The following is a 15,482-nucleotide window of genomic DNA, read 5'->3' on the forward strand; positions in this document are numbered from 1 at the left end:
GCAGCACAGTGGCGAGTGTGCATGTTTAGTTCACTAGATGGGTTAGATTTTAGAATAGTCTTGCTGGGAGTGGGGGGGGGGGGGGAAAGGAGGAGTGGTTCTGATGAGGGAGGGACTTCAGTGGAGGGATAGCGAGGAGGTTGGGGGCTGCCGTGGGGCGGGCCGGAGGATGTGCGGCGCAGGGGCTGGAGGCAGGCCCAAGAAAGGGGATGGCTGATCGGTGGAGTGGGGGGGGGGGGGCACTTTGCTCATCAACTAGGCTGATCACCTGGAATGTTCGAGGGCTAAATGGGCCGGTGAAGAGGGCATGTGTGTTGGCACACCTGAGGGGACTGAAGGCGGACATGGTAATGTTGCAGGAGACGCACCTTAGAGTAGTGGACCAGGTCAGGTTGAGGAAAGGCTGGATTAGTCAGGTTTTCCACTCGGGGCTGGATACAAAGACTAGAGGGGTTGCGATCTGGATTAATAAGCGGGTGACATTTGAGGTGGGTAGAACAGTTTTGGATGTGGGAGGTCGATTATATCATGGTTAGTGGTAAGCTGCAGGGGATGAAGGTAGTGCTGGTTAATGCATATGCGCCAAATTGGGATGACGTGGAATTTATAAAGAGGGTGCTAGGGAAGATTCCGGACCTGGACTCGCACAAGCTGATCATGGGAGGGGACTTTAATAGTTATTGATCCCGGCCTGGATCGGTCATGCTCGACAACGGGCAGGGTGCCAGCAATGGCAAAGGAACTGAAAGGGTTCATGGAGCAGGGAGGGGGGTATCCATGGAGATTCAGGCAGCCGAGGGTGAAAGAGTTTTCTTTTTACTCCCACGTACACAAGGTGTACTCACGGATCTACTTCTTTGTCTTGGGTAGGGCCCTACTGGCAGGGGTGGTCGACACGGGGTATTCGGCGATTACGATCTCAGACCATGCTCTGCATTGGGTTGACCTGCAGGTTAGTATGGATAGCAAGCAGTGCCCGCAATGGAGGTTGGATGTAGGGCTATTGGCTGACGAAGCGGTGTGCGAGAGGCTGAGGAATTGCATGTTGAACTACCTGCAGGTGAATGATATGGGGGAGGTCTCAGCAGCGGTGGTCTGGGAAGCGCTGAAGGCAGTGGTGAGAGGAGAGCCGATTACGATCCGGGCTCACGGGGGCAGGACGGATAGGGCAGAGACGGTCCGACTGGTAAAAGAGATTCTACAAGTTGACAGGAGGTATGCAGAAACTCCAGAGGCAGAGCTTTTAAGGGAGCTGTTGGAGGCTCCAAGCGGAATTTGGCTTGTTAACCACAGGGAGGGAAGTGGAACAGCTCAGAAAGGAGAGTGGGGCGATATACGAGCACGGTGAGAAGGCCAGCAGGATGCTTGCACAGCAGCTCAGAAAGAGGGAGGCAGCCAGAGAAATAGGGAAAGTTATTGACGGGGATGGGAACTTAGTTGGGGACTCGGCAGGGGCGAGTAAGATCTTCTGGGACTTTTATAGCAGGTTGCATAGGTCGGAACCCCCTGCGGGGTAGGAGGGGATGAGGCACTTCCTGGGGGGGCTGACATTCCCGAAGGTGGACGGGGGGCTGATAGAAGGGCTGGGGGCCCTGATCAGGTTGGAAGAGATAGTGGAGGGTTTGAAGGCCATGCAGTTGATTAAGGCCCCGGGACCGGATGGGTACCCAGTTGAGTTCTATAAAAAGTTCTCCGGGATATTAGGACCGGTGCTGTTGAAGGTGTTTAACGAGGCTAGTGAAAGAGGGGTTTTGCCCCAGACGATGTCACAGGCCACGATTTCGCTTATCCTGAAACGGGACAAGGACCCGGAGTTATGTGGATCTTACAGGCCGATTTCCCTGTTGAACGTAGACACCAAACTGTTGGCCAAAATTTTGTCCTCCAGGATTGAGGACTGTGTACCGGACATTATTGTGGAGGATCAGACGGAGTTTGTTAAGAGCAGGCAGCTGGTGGCCAATGCAAGAAGGCTGTTAAACGTGATCATGATGCCCCCGGATAGTAGGGAGGTGGAGGTAGTGGTCACGATGGAAGCGGAGAAAGCTTTTGACCGGGTTGCGTGGGATTATTTATGGGAGGTGCTGGATCGGTTTGGATTTGGGAGGGGCTTTATTGACTGGGTTAGGTTGCTGGACCACGCTCCGGTGGCAAGTATCCGGTGGAGCACAGAGTCTCGCTGTATGCGGACGACCTGCTTTTGTACGTTTCAGATCCAATGGAGGGGATGGAAGTAATTATGGGAATTCGGGCGGTTTTCAGGGTACAAGCTTAATATTGGGAAGAGCGAGACGTTTGTGATCCAGGCGAGGGGTCAGGAGAGGCGACTGGGGGAACTGCCATTCAGAGTGGCGGGGGGTACATTTCAGGTATCCAAGTGGCGAGGGACTGGGACAGGCTCCATAAATTGAACCTGGCCCGGTTCGTGGTTCACATGAAGGAGGATTTCTGGAGATGAGATGCGCTCCCGTTGTCTCTTGCGGGCAGAGTTCAAACGGTAAAAATGACGGTCCTCCCGAGATTCCTATTTGTTTCCAATGTCTCCCCATCTTCATCCCGCGGTCCTTTTTTAAGCGGGTCAGTAAAGTTATTGCGGGCTTTGTGGTGGTGGTGGGGGTGGTCCCCGCAAGTGAAGAGGGAAATGCTGGAGCGGAGTCAGGAGGATGGTGGGCTGGCGCTGCAGAATTTCAGCAATTATTACTGGGCGGCTAATATAGCCATGGTTAGGAGGTGGCTAGTGGGTGGGGGTGGGGAAGAGGAGTCGGCATGGGTGCGTATGGAGGCAGCTTCTTGTAAGAGCACAAGTCTGGGGGCGTTGGTAATGGCGCCTCTGCCAACAGCGCCTCTGCCATTCCTGCCGGCACGGCACTCCACCAGTCCAGTGGTGGTGGTGGCCTGGAGAGTCTGGGGGCAGTGGAGGAGACATGCGAGAGCAGAAGGGGCATCGGTCTGGTCCCCAATCTGCGATAAAACCGGTTTGCCCTGGGAGGATGGATGGCGGGTTCCGAATTTGGCAGAGATTGAGGGGATGGGGGACTTGTTTATAGAAGGGAGCTTCCAGAGTATGAGGGCGCTGAGGAAAAGTTTACACTGGCGGGGGGGGGGGGAAAATGAATTTCGATATCTGCAAGTGCGGGACTTTCTGCGGAGGCAGGTACCAACCTTCCCACTCCTGCTTCTAAGGGGGATTCAGGATAGGGTGGTCTCTGGACGATGGATAGGAGAGGGGAGCGTTTCGGACATATGTAAGGAGCTTATGGGATTGGAGGAGACGCAGACTGAGGAGCTGAAGCAAAAGTGGGAGGAGGAGCTGGGGGGGGGGGGGGGGGGGGGGGTGAAGAGATAGAAGAGGGCCTTTGGGCAGACGCGTAGACCTGGCTATCGGACATGGCTGGCTTCCTCTGTCTGGAGAAAATTAAGTTCGCCATGAGAGGGTCATTGTTATGGTTCGCCCGGAGGTGGCAACCGTTCATCGACTTCTTCGCAGAGAATTAATCGTCAGCAGAAAGGGGGGGGGGGGTTTAGGCTAGCATAGATTAGGGGGTTAAGTAATGGTGGGACCTGGGGGAGGGGGAGGCCGTATTTGCACTATGTTAATATTTTTAGATGTACATTGTTTATCTTGTTGCTGTTACAATGCCAAATAACTCAATAAAATGTTTATTAAAAAAAAACATTACTGATAACCAAGTGTGTACTCCAGAATTATTTAATTCACTGAAATTACATTTTCCAGCTGCCACAGTGGGATTTGTATTTGTATCTCCAGATCATTTGTGCAGTCTCTGTATTGTAAGCCCAGCAACATAAACCCACTGTGTTACCTATTCCACAATCAGTCAGAGACAATTGAAATGAAGATAGAATCTCTACAGCGCAGAAGGAGGCCATTTGGCCCATCAAGTCTGCACCAATACTCTGAAAGAGCACTCCAACTAGGCCCACTTCCCTGTCCTATCCCTGCAACCCTGCACATTGATCATGGCCAATCCACCTAAACTGCATATCTTTGGACTGTGGGAGGAAACTGAAGCATCCGAAGGAAACCCACGCAGACACGGGGAGAATATACAAACTCCACACAGTCACCCAAGGCCGGAATTGAATCCGGGTCCCTGGCGCTGTGAAGAAGCAGTGCTAACCACTGTGCCACCGTGCAAAGGAATCTCCCTCCGGAACAGAAATTCCATACAGTTAGCAAAATTCAGTGACTCGTTTAAGGATGAATCCTTGACTCGGGTAAGCGAACACCTGAACACATGTGGTAGATCTGTTCAGTAGATACACTTGGTACAATTAATGTTAAAAGGTTAGGTAATACCATCTCCAATCATGGGTTTACTTGACTATCCAGATTATCTGGAAGAATCTTGTAGAAAACATCTAACTGATTGTTCAAAATTGGTTACTTTATATTTGCCGTTATAATGGATGAAATTCATATTTTCCCTGATTTGTGTAAACAGTTTATTTTAATGCAGAATATTCAAATGAGGTTATTACTTCCTTGGGACAAAAAACAAGCTTTTGCTAACCTTCATATTACTTTGTTGAGCTAGGATTTTGCAAGTAGGCATGGTAGTTAGGTCAGGATACTCTTATTACCACTAGGGGTCACTCCATGAGCATTAGTGCAAACACTGCAAAACTGAATCGCTTTCCCTTTATTCCCATTGAAACAAAAGCTCACAGGCAATCACAATCCAAAAGCAAGATGCGAGAAATCACAATCCAGAAAACAAGACGCGAGAAATCTACAAAATGACTGAAAATTCTTATCGCTGATCATTTGAAGTGGTAATTCCTGGAGCTATGCCAATGGCACTAAATCCACCGTATCCTACAAATCCTAAACGGTTCCACCATCTTACTCCTTTCAGCAAGCCAATAAACCGATAAGAAATTGGAGCTCATTATCTTACCGCAGCTAATAATGACCATTAACAGGACAGAAAGATTAGCCTCCTGTTTATATATAAAGTTTCATGGTTCAATAGTATCTGATCAAAACATTTCAAATCTATTAGGCTTCTATGCACAAACATAAAAATCAAATTTAACAAAAAGGTCCAGTTCTTTGAATGTAACATGAATATGCTATAGTTGTAAGGCAAGACTTACCTTGGTGTTTCGGAGTACCGCGATAAATCCCACGAAACATAGGATCTGTCAAATTTATACCAATATCTGTTTAAAAGTAGTATTAAATAGATTAATGTAAAATAAAGACAATTAAACAAAATATAGACAAGTGAACAATACACATTGAAAAGCAAAGGGGAAATCTGAAAAATCAAAGTCAATTATTTCATGTTCAAAATAAAATAAGATCCATTATGACTTTAAAAGGTGCTCAGAGGTATTTACATCTGTACTGTGAATGGCTCTATAAGATTCCCTCACGTATTTAGAGTTACAAGGTATAGCATATTAACAAACTTTCATGAATTGGCCACATAAAATTAAAGTGTCATCACATGCATCTTTTTTATGTTCATTGAGATTTTATATTTTGAATAAACCTCCTGTGCCATGATCAGGTGCGCACCAACACCCCCACCCCAACAACCCCAACTCTAGCAGCATCAATGATCCATCGTATCTCTTTCCATCCGCACCAAAGTAGGAACCAAGAATGGATTAATCATACCCATCCTTGCAAAATCAAAAGTACACACAAACTCCAGATCTAAGGGAGGTTACATACATGCTACAGAATGCAACTAAACATCCCAAATAAAGGAGCAGGCAGAGGACAGAACCCAAATCATTCCAGTTACGAAGAGATCACTGGCAACAATCACAACATATTCAAACTATTGTCAAGTCTTCAGGGCCTCTCAGGGTAGCAAAGGAAAAGAGCGGGGGGAAAACCCAACCAGAGATATCCCACCAGGTGACCATATCCACCACTGAAGAGAACAACAGCCACTCAATCAACCACCCTCCCCAGGGGGAGGGAAACAACAGGGTATCCACCAGAACCCGACCCATCCCCAAGCCCCAGTGTACCAGAGAGACAAATAAACAAAACCCAGCCTCCCAGGAAGGCTGTCACTACACCCTCAGAGAGGGATATCCTGAGCCCCAAGGGGCAACAGGATAACAGCCACAACCCCAGGCCAAGCCTAGCCCAGCAACAGCTGACACACAAGAAACTATACTTTCAAGGCCTCCAGCACACCTCAGAAACCTGCACCCCCCTCGTGTTTGTACCTTTACAACTCCATCGAGGGCAACTCGCCACAAGAGATGATTACTCCCACCCGAGGAGAAGAAGAACCGTTAAGACACCTATCAATGTGTCCTGAGAGGGAGGGGCAATTCCCCCCTACCTGGCACAACCATAGGCAATTCCCCGAACCCCCGCCCAAACCACCGGGCCAGATCAGGACAAGAACCAACACAATGCTCACCCGGATGAAGAGGAGGAGAAAGAACCCCCAAAGAGAGAACACCCAGCCGAGCTCAAAGCGATCACCTTCACAGAAAGGATATCCAGATCAGCCTCCCTCCTCAACAACCCAACCACCACAATAGCCCAGGGGAGGAACACAAAGTGAGACCCAAACTAGGAAAGGAAGAACTCAAGGAGGAGACAGAAGGAAACCACTCCTCCCCAGGATACAAACTATGCCCAACATGTATTTTAATTCAAACTATGTCCAACATGGATTCTTAATTCAATGTACACATAAAATATTAATCGGAAACAAAAACCTGGCTCCACTCATTCTCTTCATAAATGTGGCAGGGGGGTGACACAAAACACTCCCATTCCGCAATCACAAGGATTATAAGGCACAATAATTGGAAGGAGTAAAACTGTGCACAAATCACACTTTCCATAATGGGCTCAAAATGATCTTGCTAGAACAGGATAATCAATAGCACAGGCCAACACGCTCACATTTTGCACTTCCCTACAGGAAAAAAACGACAGCAATAAAAAGGTAACAGTATGATCAACGGGGAGTAATGTTCAGGATCATCGAAGAATTGCAGGGTAAATTGCAGGATAAAGACACTTTACATGTCGAATGAGAAGGCAAAGGATAAGGCAGGATCAGCGAGCACCCTTCAGGATCTCTCAAGGATTCCTTCAATAATAATAAATAAATAATCTTTATTATTGTCACAAGTCGGCTTACATTAACACTGCAATCAAGTTACTGTGAAAATCCCCAAGTCGCCACATTCCAGTGCACCGAGGGAGAATTCAGAATGTCCAATTCACCTAACAAGCACATCTTTCGGGACTAGTGGGAAGAAACCGGAGCACCCGAAGGAAACCCACGCAGACACGGGAGAACGTGCAGACTCCACACAGACAGTGACTCAAGCAGAAATCGAACCTGGGACCCTGGCGCTCTGAAGCAGCAGTGCTAATCCCTGCGCTACCGTGCCACCCAATTGAAGCACGAGACACCATTACTTCTACTATGTCATCCCACCGATGCCCAGCCTAGGCCTCGGCCAGGGGGGGGAAATGACTCCACCCGCTTGACCTCATGCAACCCCTCATGATGAGCATCAAGAATAAGATTATATTTGCTCTGCTGCCTCACGATGCCGAGGTCCCAGATTCGATCGCGGCTCTGGGTCACTGTCCGTGTGGAGTTTGCATATTCTCCCAGTGTCTGCATGGGTATGGGGTTCGCCCCCACAACCCAAAGATGTGCAGAGTAGGTAGATTGGCCAAGCTAAATTGCCCCTTAATTGGAAAAAGATTAATTGGGTATTCTAAATTTATTTTAAAAAAAAAGATTATCCAGGACCAGCGATTGGTGGGTCTTCCCGACCCCTGTCCTCGCAGACAGGATACGTTGTGCTCCATCGAACCTGACACACCCAGCCTCCAAATCAAGATTACCAAGTATGGCAGCCAATTCTCGAACACAATCAGGAATTCACCCCCATCTCTTGCCAGAAGCCAGGCTTGGGGGATATCCCTTTCAGCCCTCATCTCCCAAACCAGTCAGGATAAACCAGACACTATGCAGCAGGGTTTCGGCGGCATAAAGGCGGCCACCAACTAGAAACAGTGCTCTTAGAGTGCAAGAACCCTCTCATGCACCTCTATCGTTCTTCTGAAGGTATCCAGCAGGCCCTTTGAAGTGAGTTCTAATGGCTTGCACTGCAGAGCCAAAATTCTCAGTCAAGACAACATCTTTGATGGCAGCCATCATCTAATGTACACAACACCGCCAAGGTAAGAGCCCGCTCAGCAGTAACTGTGCCACTACAAGCTCGTGCCAGCCACAAACAAAATGAAGATTTTAACATTTTATTTTGGTTCCTTCTTGCAAAAAGACCAATCAGGAACATGTAACCCAAGAAACATAAATGAAATGTGCACCAGGATGAAATGACAAATTGAAAGATGAGCAGAGCTGGAGATCACGAAAACTCAACCGCTGCCACGTTCACATCAAATGACCCCGCCATCATATGTATTCAAAATACACATTTCTTACACTTGTCAAGACCAATATTTTCTGAAGTCCACAATGGATGCTCTTCATTTGTTAGATGCTCCTTGACAATTTATAAGATGTTCTTCACATTTCATACTGTAACCTATCACTGCATTTTATCAAGTACCTCAACACATGCTCTCAAATCGAGAATATGTCAATCTGCTACAATATTTCTATCAATGTCCCTTTTTGGCCAACGGGGAGCACAGGATCGCAGTGTGAGGCGTTAGCTGTGGTGGACTGTGAGCATTCTCACCTCTGAGCTAAATGGCTATAAGTTTGTTCAGGTCCAGAAATTGGAGTTCAAAAATCTAGGTTGACAGTCCGATGCAGTACTGTCAAAGGTGCCAACTTTTGCATTTGATATGAAACCAAGGGCCCTCTACCTTCTCAGGTACACGTTAAGATCCCATGGCACTATTCAAAGACATATTCACCACAGTATTCTGGCCAATATTTATTCCTCAATCAACATTACTAAAACAGATTATCTGGTCATTATCACATTGCTATCTGACACCTTGCTGCATGCAAATTAACTGCCATGTTCCCTCCATTTCATAAGTACTTCATTGGCTATAAAACATTTTAGAACATTCTACAACATGCAAAGTGGTCACATGGGCTTTTCTTTTTTCCCCTTCCCCAGAGAGAAGCGTCTCCATTAATAATCTTTATTAGTGTCACAAGTAGGGTTCCATTAACACTGCAATGAAGTTACTGTGAAAATTCCCTCGTCGCCACACCCTGGCGCCTGTTCGGGTACGCAGAGGGAGAATTCATCTAACAAGCACGTCTTTCTGGACTTGTGGGAGGAAACCGAAGTACCCAGAGGAAACTCACACAGACACAGGGAGAAGGGCAGATTCCACACAGATAGTGACCCAAGCCAGGAATCGAACCTGGAACCCTGGTGCTGTGAAGTAGCAGTGCTACCGCGCCGCCCTATAGAGTAAATTTGAACAACATCTTGCAAGATCATACTGTACACTTCAATCATACTGCACATGATTTTCCATTCATTAAAACCAACTGATGGAAAATTATGGCAGGTGCAAATCAGACAACTCTAGAATCTTCACTATGTACTAATTTCCAATGCTCTTCCCTAAGATCACATCATTTTGGAGATTACACCAGTACATTCGTCTGAAATTATGCAAGACAGAAGTTAAATCTTAATCATCAGCCTGAGGTGCAAAGAATAAGACAAAACTGCTGCAAAAGACAGATAATAATAATCGCTTATTGTCACAAGTAGGCTTCAATGAAGTTACTGTGAAAAGCCCCTGGTCACCACATTCTGGCACCCGTTCGGGGAGACCGGTATGGGAATTGAACCCGCGCTGCTGGCATTGTTTCTGCATAACAAGCCAAAATGTTATCTGCAAAATAATCAAAGCAGGAGCAATGATCTAAAATGCTAAATATTTCAGCACTTCAATACTATCTTAAAAATACATTTCCCTGTTCCTTAAAGACACTGGCTCATGGTGGGGCAAAACACCAGAGGTGGTGTGTTCTTTCCGCCTTTGATTACTTTTGAATCTCAACTATGGGGCTGGGGCCGGAATCCAACCAAGTTTAATACTGTTATCACCTTCTCATCTTCTTACAGCAGTTACCAGCTCATAATCAGGATCAGGATTGGTGGGTTCATTTTTTTGCTTCTCAGTCCATGGCATCAGTTGTACAATCTGTGGCACTATCCCAAGTAAGTCAGCTAATTCAGCCGAGACCAGGGGTAGAATTGTCCCCGCTGAAACAGGTCAAACAGTGGGACCAGCAGTGGGTCGGGAACTTGAATGGTGAAGGAGTGGACTTACAGAGGTCCGGTAACTGAGTCATGGTTTCAGCATACCACCCCTGGGTGTCATTCAGAGAGATACACTAGAGCATGACTAGAGCTTTCAACGGGAAGAATTTTTAATTAAAGGGATCATGACAAGGGTCACAATACTCACCAGCACATGGGATTTTTGAGGCTGCTCCCCAGGTTTCTCACTCTTACCTGATGTGATGCAGTGGGGTCGGAGGGCCTGCAGTGAGGTGAGCTCCCCCAATGGCAGGAGTAAGAGACAACCCCTCTACCAAACAGACATGGATAATAATAATAATCTTTATTGTCACAAGTAGGCTTACATTAACACTGCAATGAAGTTACTGTGAAAAGGCCCAGTTGCCACATTCCGGCGCCTATTCGGGTACACAGAGGGAGAATTCAGTATGTCCAAATTACCTAACAGCACGTCTTTCAGAATTTGTAGGAGGAAACCTACGCAGACAGGGGGAACGTGCAGGTTCCGCACGGACAGTGACCCAAGCCTGGAATCGAACTTCGGTAGAAGTGGCTCAGGAAATCAGCAGCAGGAGCATGCTGCCTACAGCTGGGGACAGTGCAACCAGAGGATCCAGGTGCCACAGAAGAGCATAACAGAATTTTAGGGCCAAGTCCAAAACTCTGGTATGTCCTGCATTCTCCTGAGAGGATGGGGAGCAATGCCACATGGGGAGGGGACCGAGGAGGGGGCGCCGCGCCGCCGAGGGGAGGGGGAGGAGGGGGCGCCGCGCCGCCGAGGGGAGGGGGAGGAGGGGGCGCCGCGCCGCCGAGGGGAGGGGGAGGAGGGGGCGCCGCGCCGCCGAGGGGAGGGGGAGGAGGGGGCGCCGCGCCGCCGAGGGGAGGGGGAGGAGGGGGCGCCGCGCCGCCGAGGGGAGGGGGAGGAGGGGGCGCCGCGCCGCCGAGGGGAGGGGGAGGAGGGGGCGCCGCGCCGCCGAGGGGAGGGGGAGGAGGGGGCGCCGCGCCGCCGAGGGGAGGGGGAGGAGGGGGCGCCGCGCCGCCGAGGGGAGGGGGAGGAGGGGGCGCCGCGCCGCCGAGGGGAGGGGGAGGAGGGGGCGCCGCGCCGCCGAGGGGAGGGGGAGGAGGGGGCGCCGCGCCGCCGAGGGGAGGGGGAGGAGGGGGCGCCGCGCCGCCGAGGGGAGGGGGAGGAGGGGGCGCCGCGCCGCCGAGGGGAGGGCGAGGAGGGGGCGCCGCGCCGCCGAGGGGAGGGCGAGGAGGGGGGCGCCGCGCCGCCGAGGGGAGGGCGAGGAGGGGGGCGCCGCGCCGCCGAGGGGAGGGCGAGGAGGGGGGCGCCGCGCCGCCGAGGGGAGGGCGAGGAGGGGGGCGCCGCGCCGCCGAGGGGAGGGCGAGGAGGGGGCGCCGCGCCGCCGAGGGGAGGGCGAGGAGGGGGCGCCGCGCCGCCGAGGGGAGGGCGAGGAGGGGGCGCCGCGCCGCCGAGGGGAGGGCGAGGAGGGGGCGCCGCGCCGCCGAGGGGAGGGCGAGGAGGGGGGCGCCGCGCCGCCGAGGGGAGGGCGAGGAGGGGGCGCCGCGCCGCCGAGGGGAGGGCGAGGAGGGGGCGCCGCGCCGCCGAGGGGAGGGCGAGGAGGGGGCGCCGCGCCGCCGAGGGGAGGGCGAGGAGGGGGCGCCGCGCCGCCGAGGGGAGGGCGAGGAGGGGGCGCCGCGCCGCCGAGGGGGAGGGCGAGGAGGGGGCGCCGCGCCGCCGAGGGGAGGGCGAGGAGGGGGGCGCCGCGCCGCCGAGGGGAGGGCGAGGAGGGGGGCGCCGCGCCGCCGAGGGGAGGGCGAGGAGGGGGCGCCGCGCCGCCGAGGGGAGGGCGAGGAGGGGGCGCCGCGCCGCCGAGGGGAGGGCGAGGAGGGGGCGCCGCGCCGCCGAGGGGGAGGGCGAGGAGGGGGCGCCGCGCCGCCGAGGGGAGGGCGAGGAGGGGGCGCCGCGCCGCCGAAGGGAGGGCGAGGAGGGGGCGCCGCGCCGCCGAGGGTGCGCCGCGCCGCCGAGGGGAGGGCGAGGAGGGTGCGCCGCGCCGCCGAGGGGAGGGCGAGGAGGGGGCGCCGCGCCGCCGAGGGGAGGGCGAGGAGGGGGCGCCGCGCCGCCGAGGGGAGGGCGAGGAGGGGGGCGCCGCGCCGCCGAGGGGAGGGCGAGGAGGGGGCGCCGCGCCGCCGAGGGGAGGGGGCGCCGCCGAGGGGAGGGGGAGGAGGGGGCGCCGCGCCGCCGAGGGGAGGGGGAGGAGGGGGCGCCGCGCCGCCGAGGGGAGGGCGAGGAGGGGGCGCCGCGCCGCCGAGGGGAGGGCGAGGAGGGGGCGCCGCGCCGCCGAGGGGAGGGGGAGGAGGGGGCGCCGCGCCACCGAGGGGAGGGCGCGGAGGGGGCGCCGCGCCGCCAAGGAGAGGGGGAGGAGGGGGCGCCGCGCCGCCAAGGGGAGGGGGAGGAGGGGGCGCCGCGCCGCCAAGGGGAGGGGGAGGAGGGGGCGCCGCGCCGCCAAGGGGAGGGGGAGGAGGGGGCGCCGCGCCGCCAAGGGGAGGGGGAGGAGGGGGCGCCGCGCCACCGAGGGGGAGGAGGGGGCGCCGCGCCGCCAAGGGGAGGGGGAGGAGGGGAGGGGGAGGAGGGGGGTACCGCTGAGGGGGTAGGGGGTACCGCTGAGGGGGGGAGGGGGGTACCGCTGAGGGGGGAGGGGGTACCGCTGAGGGGGGGAGGGGGTACCGCTGAGGGGGGGAGGGGGTACCGCTGAGGGGGGAGGGGGTCAGAGTCAGGAGGGGACCACGGGAGGAGGGGGCGGTGGGCCAGGGCCTGACGAGCCGGGAAGCCCCGGCCTCCGCAGCGGATTTCCCTCCTATTGAGCCCGGGAGCCTCCGTTTCTCCGTCGCCGGGAAAGACTTACCGATAAAAGTGAAGGTCCCCATTCTCCGCGCGGAGGGGAAACGAGCCGCCATACGCCCCCGGAACTGCTTCACCCCGGCGCTAACCTGTCACCTCTGACCCCCGAAGGCGGGCAGTTTGCACCTGCAGCCAGAGGTCAGCGAGGTCACCTGGGGGTAGTCCAGTCAGTGGTCGGTGAAATAACCGGCCTCCTCGCTGCTACATATATCGATTTATTTGACAGTAGAACAGGTTTGTAATCTGATCACAGGTTCACTGATTGTGTTTCAGGACATTCCTTCGAGGTGCTTTGCAGTCAAATAAATGTAGAGTTTGTGGAAGTGCCTTTGGCTTCACTCTGACCTCAAAGTAAATGATGTTAAGGCTTAAACTGAGTCGGAAGTGGAACAGTAATATCTCCTCGAGAGAATCTAGTTTTTGTTCCCTCTGGTATTGGCTGCATTTAGCGTCTCTCCCCAGACCCGAACCATTCCATTGCTTCAGGTGGACTGCTTTTGACAACAAACTACTTCTCAACCCTGAGGAGCTGAAACTGTTAGAGCTCCACACTTCCCAACTTAATATCCAAAACAAACTAAGAGAGACTGCTTGATTATTTCTCATCAGATTCCTTCGAATCAACTGCCTCCTCTCTATCCTCAGATTCCCCTTGGCCCATGACATTGTGCCAACCTCATACCAATTTAACTTGTGTATTTCTCTATCTCGTCCTTACCCGGTTTCACCTCCACCAAAACTCCACCCACCACCAGCCAAATGATATCTCGGGCGAAATTCTCCCGAAACGGCGCGATGTCCGCCGACTGGTGCCCAAAACGGCGCCAATCAGACGGGCATCGCGCCGCCCCAAAGGTGCGGAATGCTCCGCATCTTTGGGGGCCGAGCCCCAACATTGAGGGGCTAGGCCGACGCCGGAGGAATTTCCGCCCCGCCAGCTGGCGGAAACGGCCTTTGTTGCCCCGCCAGCTGGCGCGGAAATGACATCTCGGGGTGGCACATGCACGGGAGCGTCAGCGGCCGCTGTCAGTTTCCCGCGCATGCGCAGTGGAGGGAGTCTCTTCCGCCTCCGCCATGGTGGAGACTGGCGGAGGCGGAAGGGAAAGAGTGCCCCATGGCACAGGCCCGCCCGCGGATCGGTGGGCCCCGATCGCGGGCCAGGCCACCGTGGGGGCACCCCCCGGGGCCAGATCGCCCCGTGCCCCCCCCAGGACCCCGGAGCCCGCCCACGCCGCCTTGTCCCGCCGTTCAAAAGGTGGTTTAATCCACGCCGGCGGGACAGGCAATTTATCGGCGGGACTTCGGCCCATCCGGGCCGGAGAATCCAGCGGGGGGGCCCTCCAACCGGCGCGGCCCGATTCCTGCCCCCGCCGAATATCCGGTACCGGAGACTTCGGCAACCGGCGGGGGCGGGATTCACGGCAGCCCCCGGCGATTCTCCAACCCGGCGGGGGGTCGGAGAATGACGCCCCTCATGTGCACAAGCGTACCCCTTAATGACTATCACTGACGTACTGTGTCTTGACATTGTCAGTGACTTCCTCCCTATAATTCTCCCCATTCTTCAAATATATTGTTATAGCATCATTTCAAATATATTCCAATAGATCCATCTTCTCCAAATACCAATTTATTTCTAATCTGTCTTCCCCTCTAATGCCCTTGAATGTGCATCACCACCTATCTCCTTGAACTCGACCTCTTGCATTACTCCTTCAAATTCTTTTACTCTGGTTTCTGCAGAATGCCTGAATCAAATTCACCAACAATGACCTTTTACCCTTGGTGTGCTATCTCCCCTATCATCCTTGATCACCCCATCACAATAAACACAGTTAATCACCTAAACTTGCATTTTCTCTCTTTTATGATCATATTTTGTACTATATTTCTGGTTTAGTTCCATTCTGACCTGTTTCAAAAAAGGTCTATTAAAAAAGTTGTAAATTGGAAAAGGTTTGGGAGCACTTTATGGCAGGTATAATGAGGCTGCACCAGGACAGAAGGAAAGGTCTACCACTGGGACCATGGCTGCATGTAGTAGCACATTCTACGGGTCTAGGTGGCAGCTTCTTATGATCTTTTAGTTAATTTTTTGATGTTTTTGAACCTTCAATAAAAAAAAGGGAGATTCAGAGAGCAAAGATTCTAAACTTGTAACCATGACTGACGTGTTAACGGTATAACCCCTCTGGCACCTGACTACCCAGCCTAGACTCCCGATTGGGTGTGGAGTCCCCCTTTAACATCTCTAACTGACCACTTTACCTGGAGTGGGTGGGGGACCACTCACTTTCAAGTT

General features: G+C 53.5%; 1 protein-coding gene across 3 annotated transcripts in view; it reads right to left on the minus strand.

The window, feature by feature from the left end:
* The window catches only part of tatdn1 (TatD DNase domain containing 1), a 70,883-nt gene extending 57,566 nt beyond the window's left edge, over positions 1-13,317 (minus strand). For 2 of the 3 annotated variants that reach the window (XM_072467867.1, XM_072467868.1), the window contains exons 1-2: positions 13,185-13,249; positions 5,122-5,187 (exon numbers count right to left, since the gene is read on the minus strand). Coding sequence is in view for 1 of the 3 variants with exons in the window: in XM_072467866.1 (XP_072323967.1) it covers positions 5,122-5,187; positions 13,185-13,236 (118 nt within the window). In the remaining 2 variants the exon portion in view is untranslated. Of the gene's footprint in view, positions 1-5,121; positions 5,188-13,184 lie in introns of all 3 variants that reach the window. The other variant, XM_072467866.1, reaches the window with a different exon arrangement.
* Between the last annotated feature and the right edge of the window lie 2,165 nt (positions 13,318-15,482).

The sequence above is a fragment of the Scyliorhinus torazame genome, chromosome 11 (assembly GCF_047496885.1).
Source record: "Scyliorhinus torazame isolate Kashiwa2021f chromosome 11, sScyTor2.1, whole genome shotgun sequence".
Lineage (NCBI taxonomy): Eukaryota > Metazoa > Chordata > Chondrichthyes > Carcharhiniformes > Scyliorhinidae > Scyliorhinus > Scyliorhinus torazame.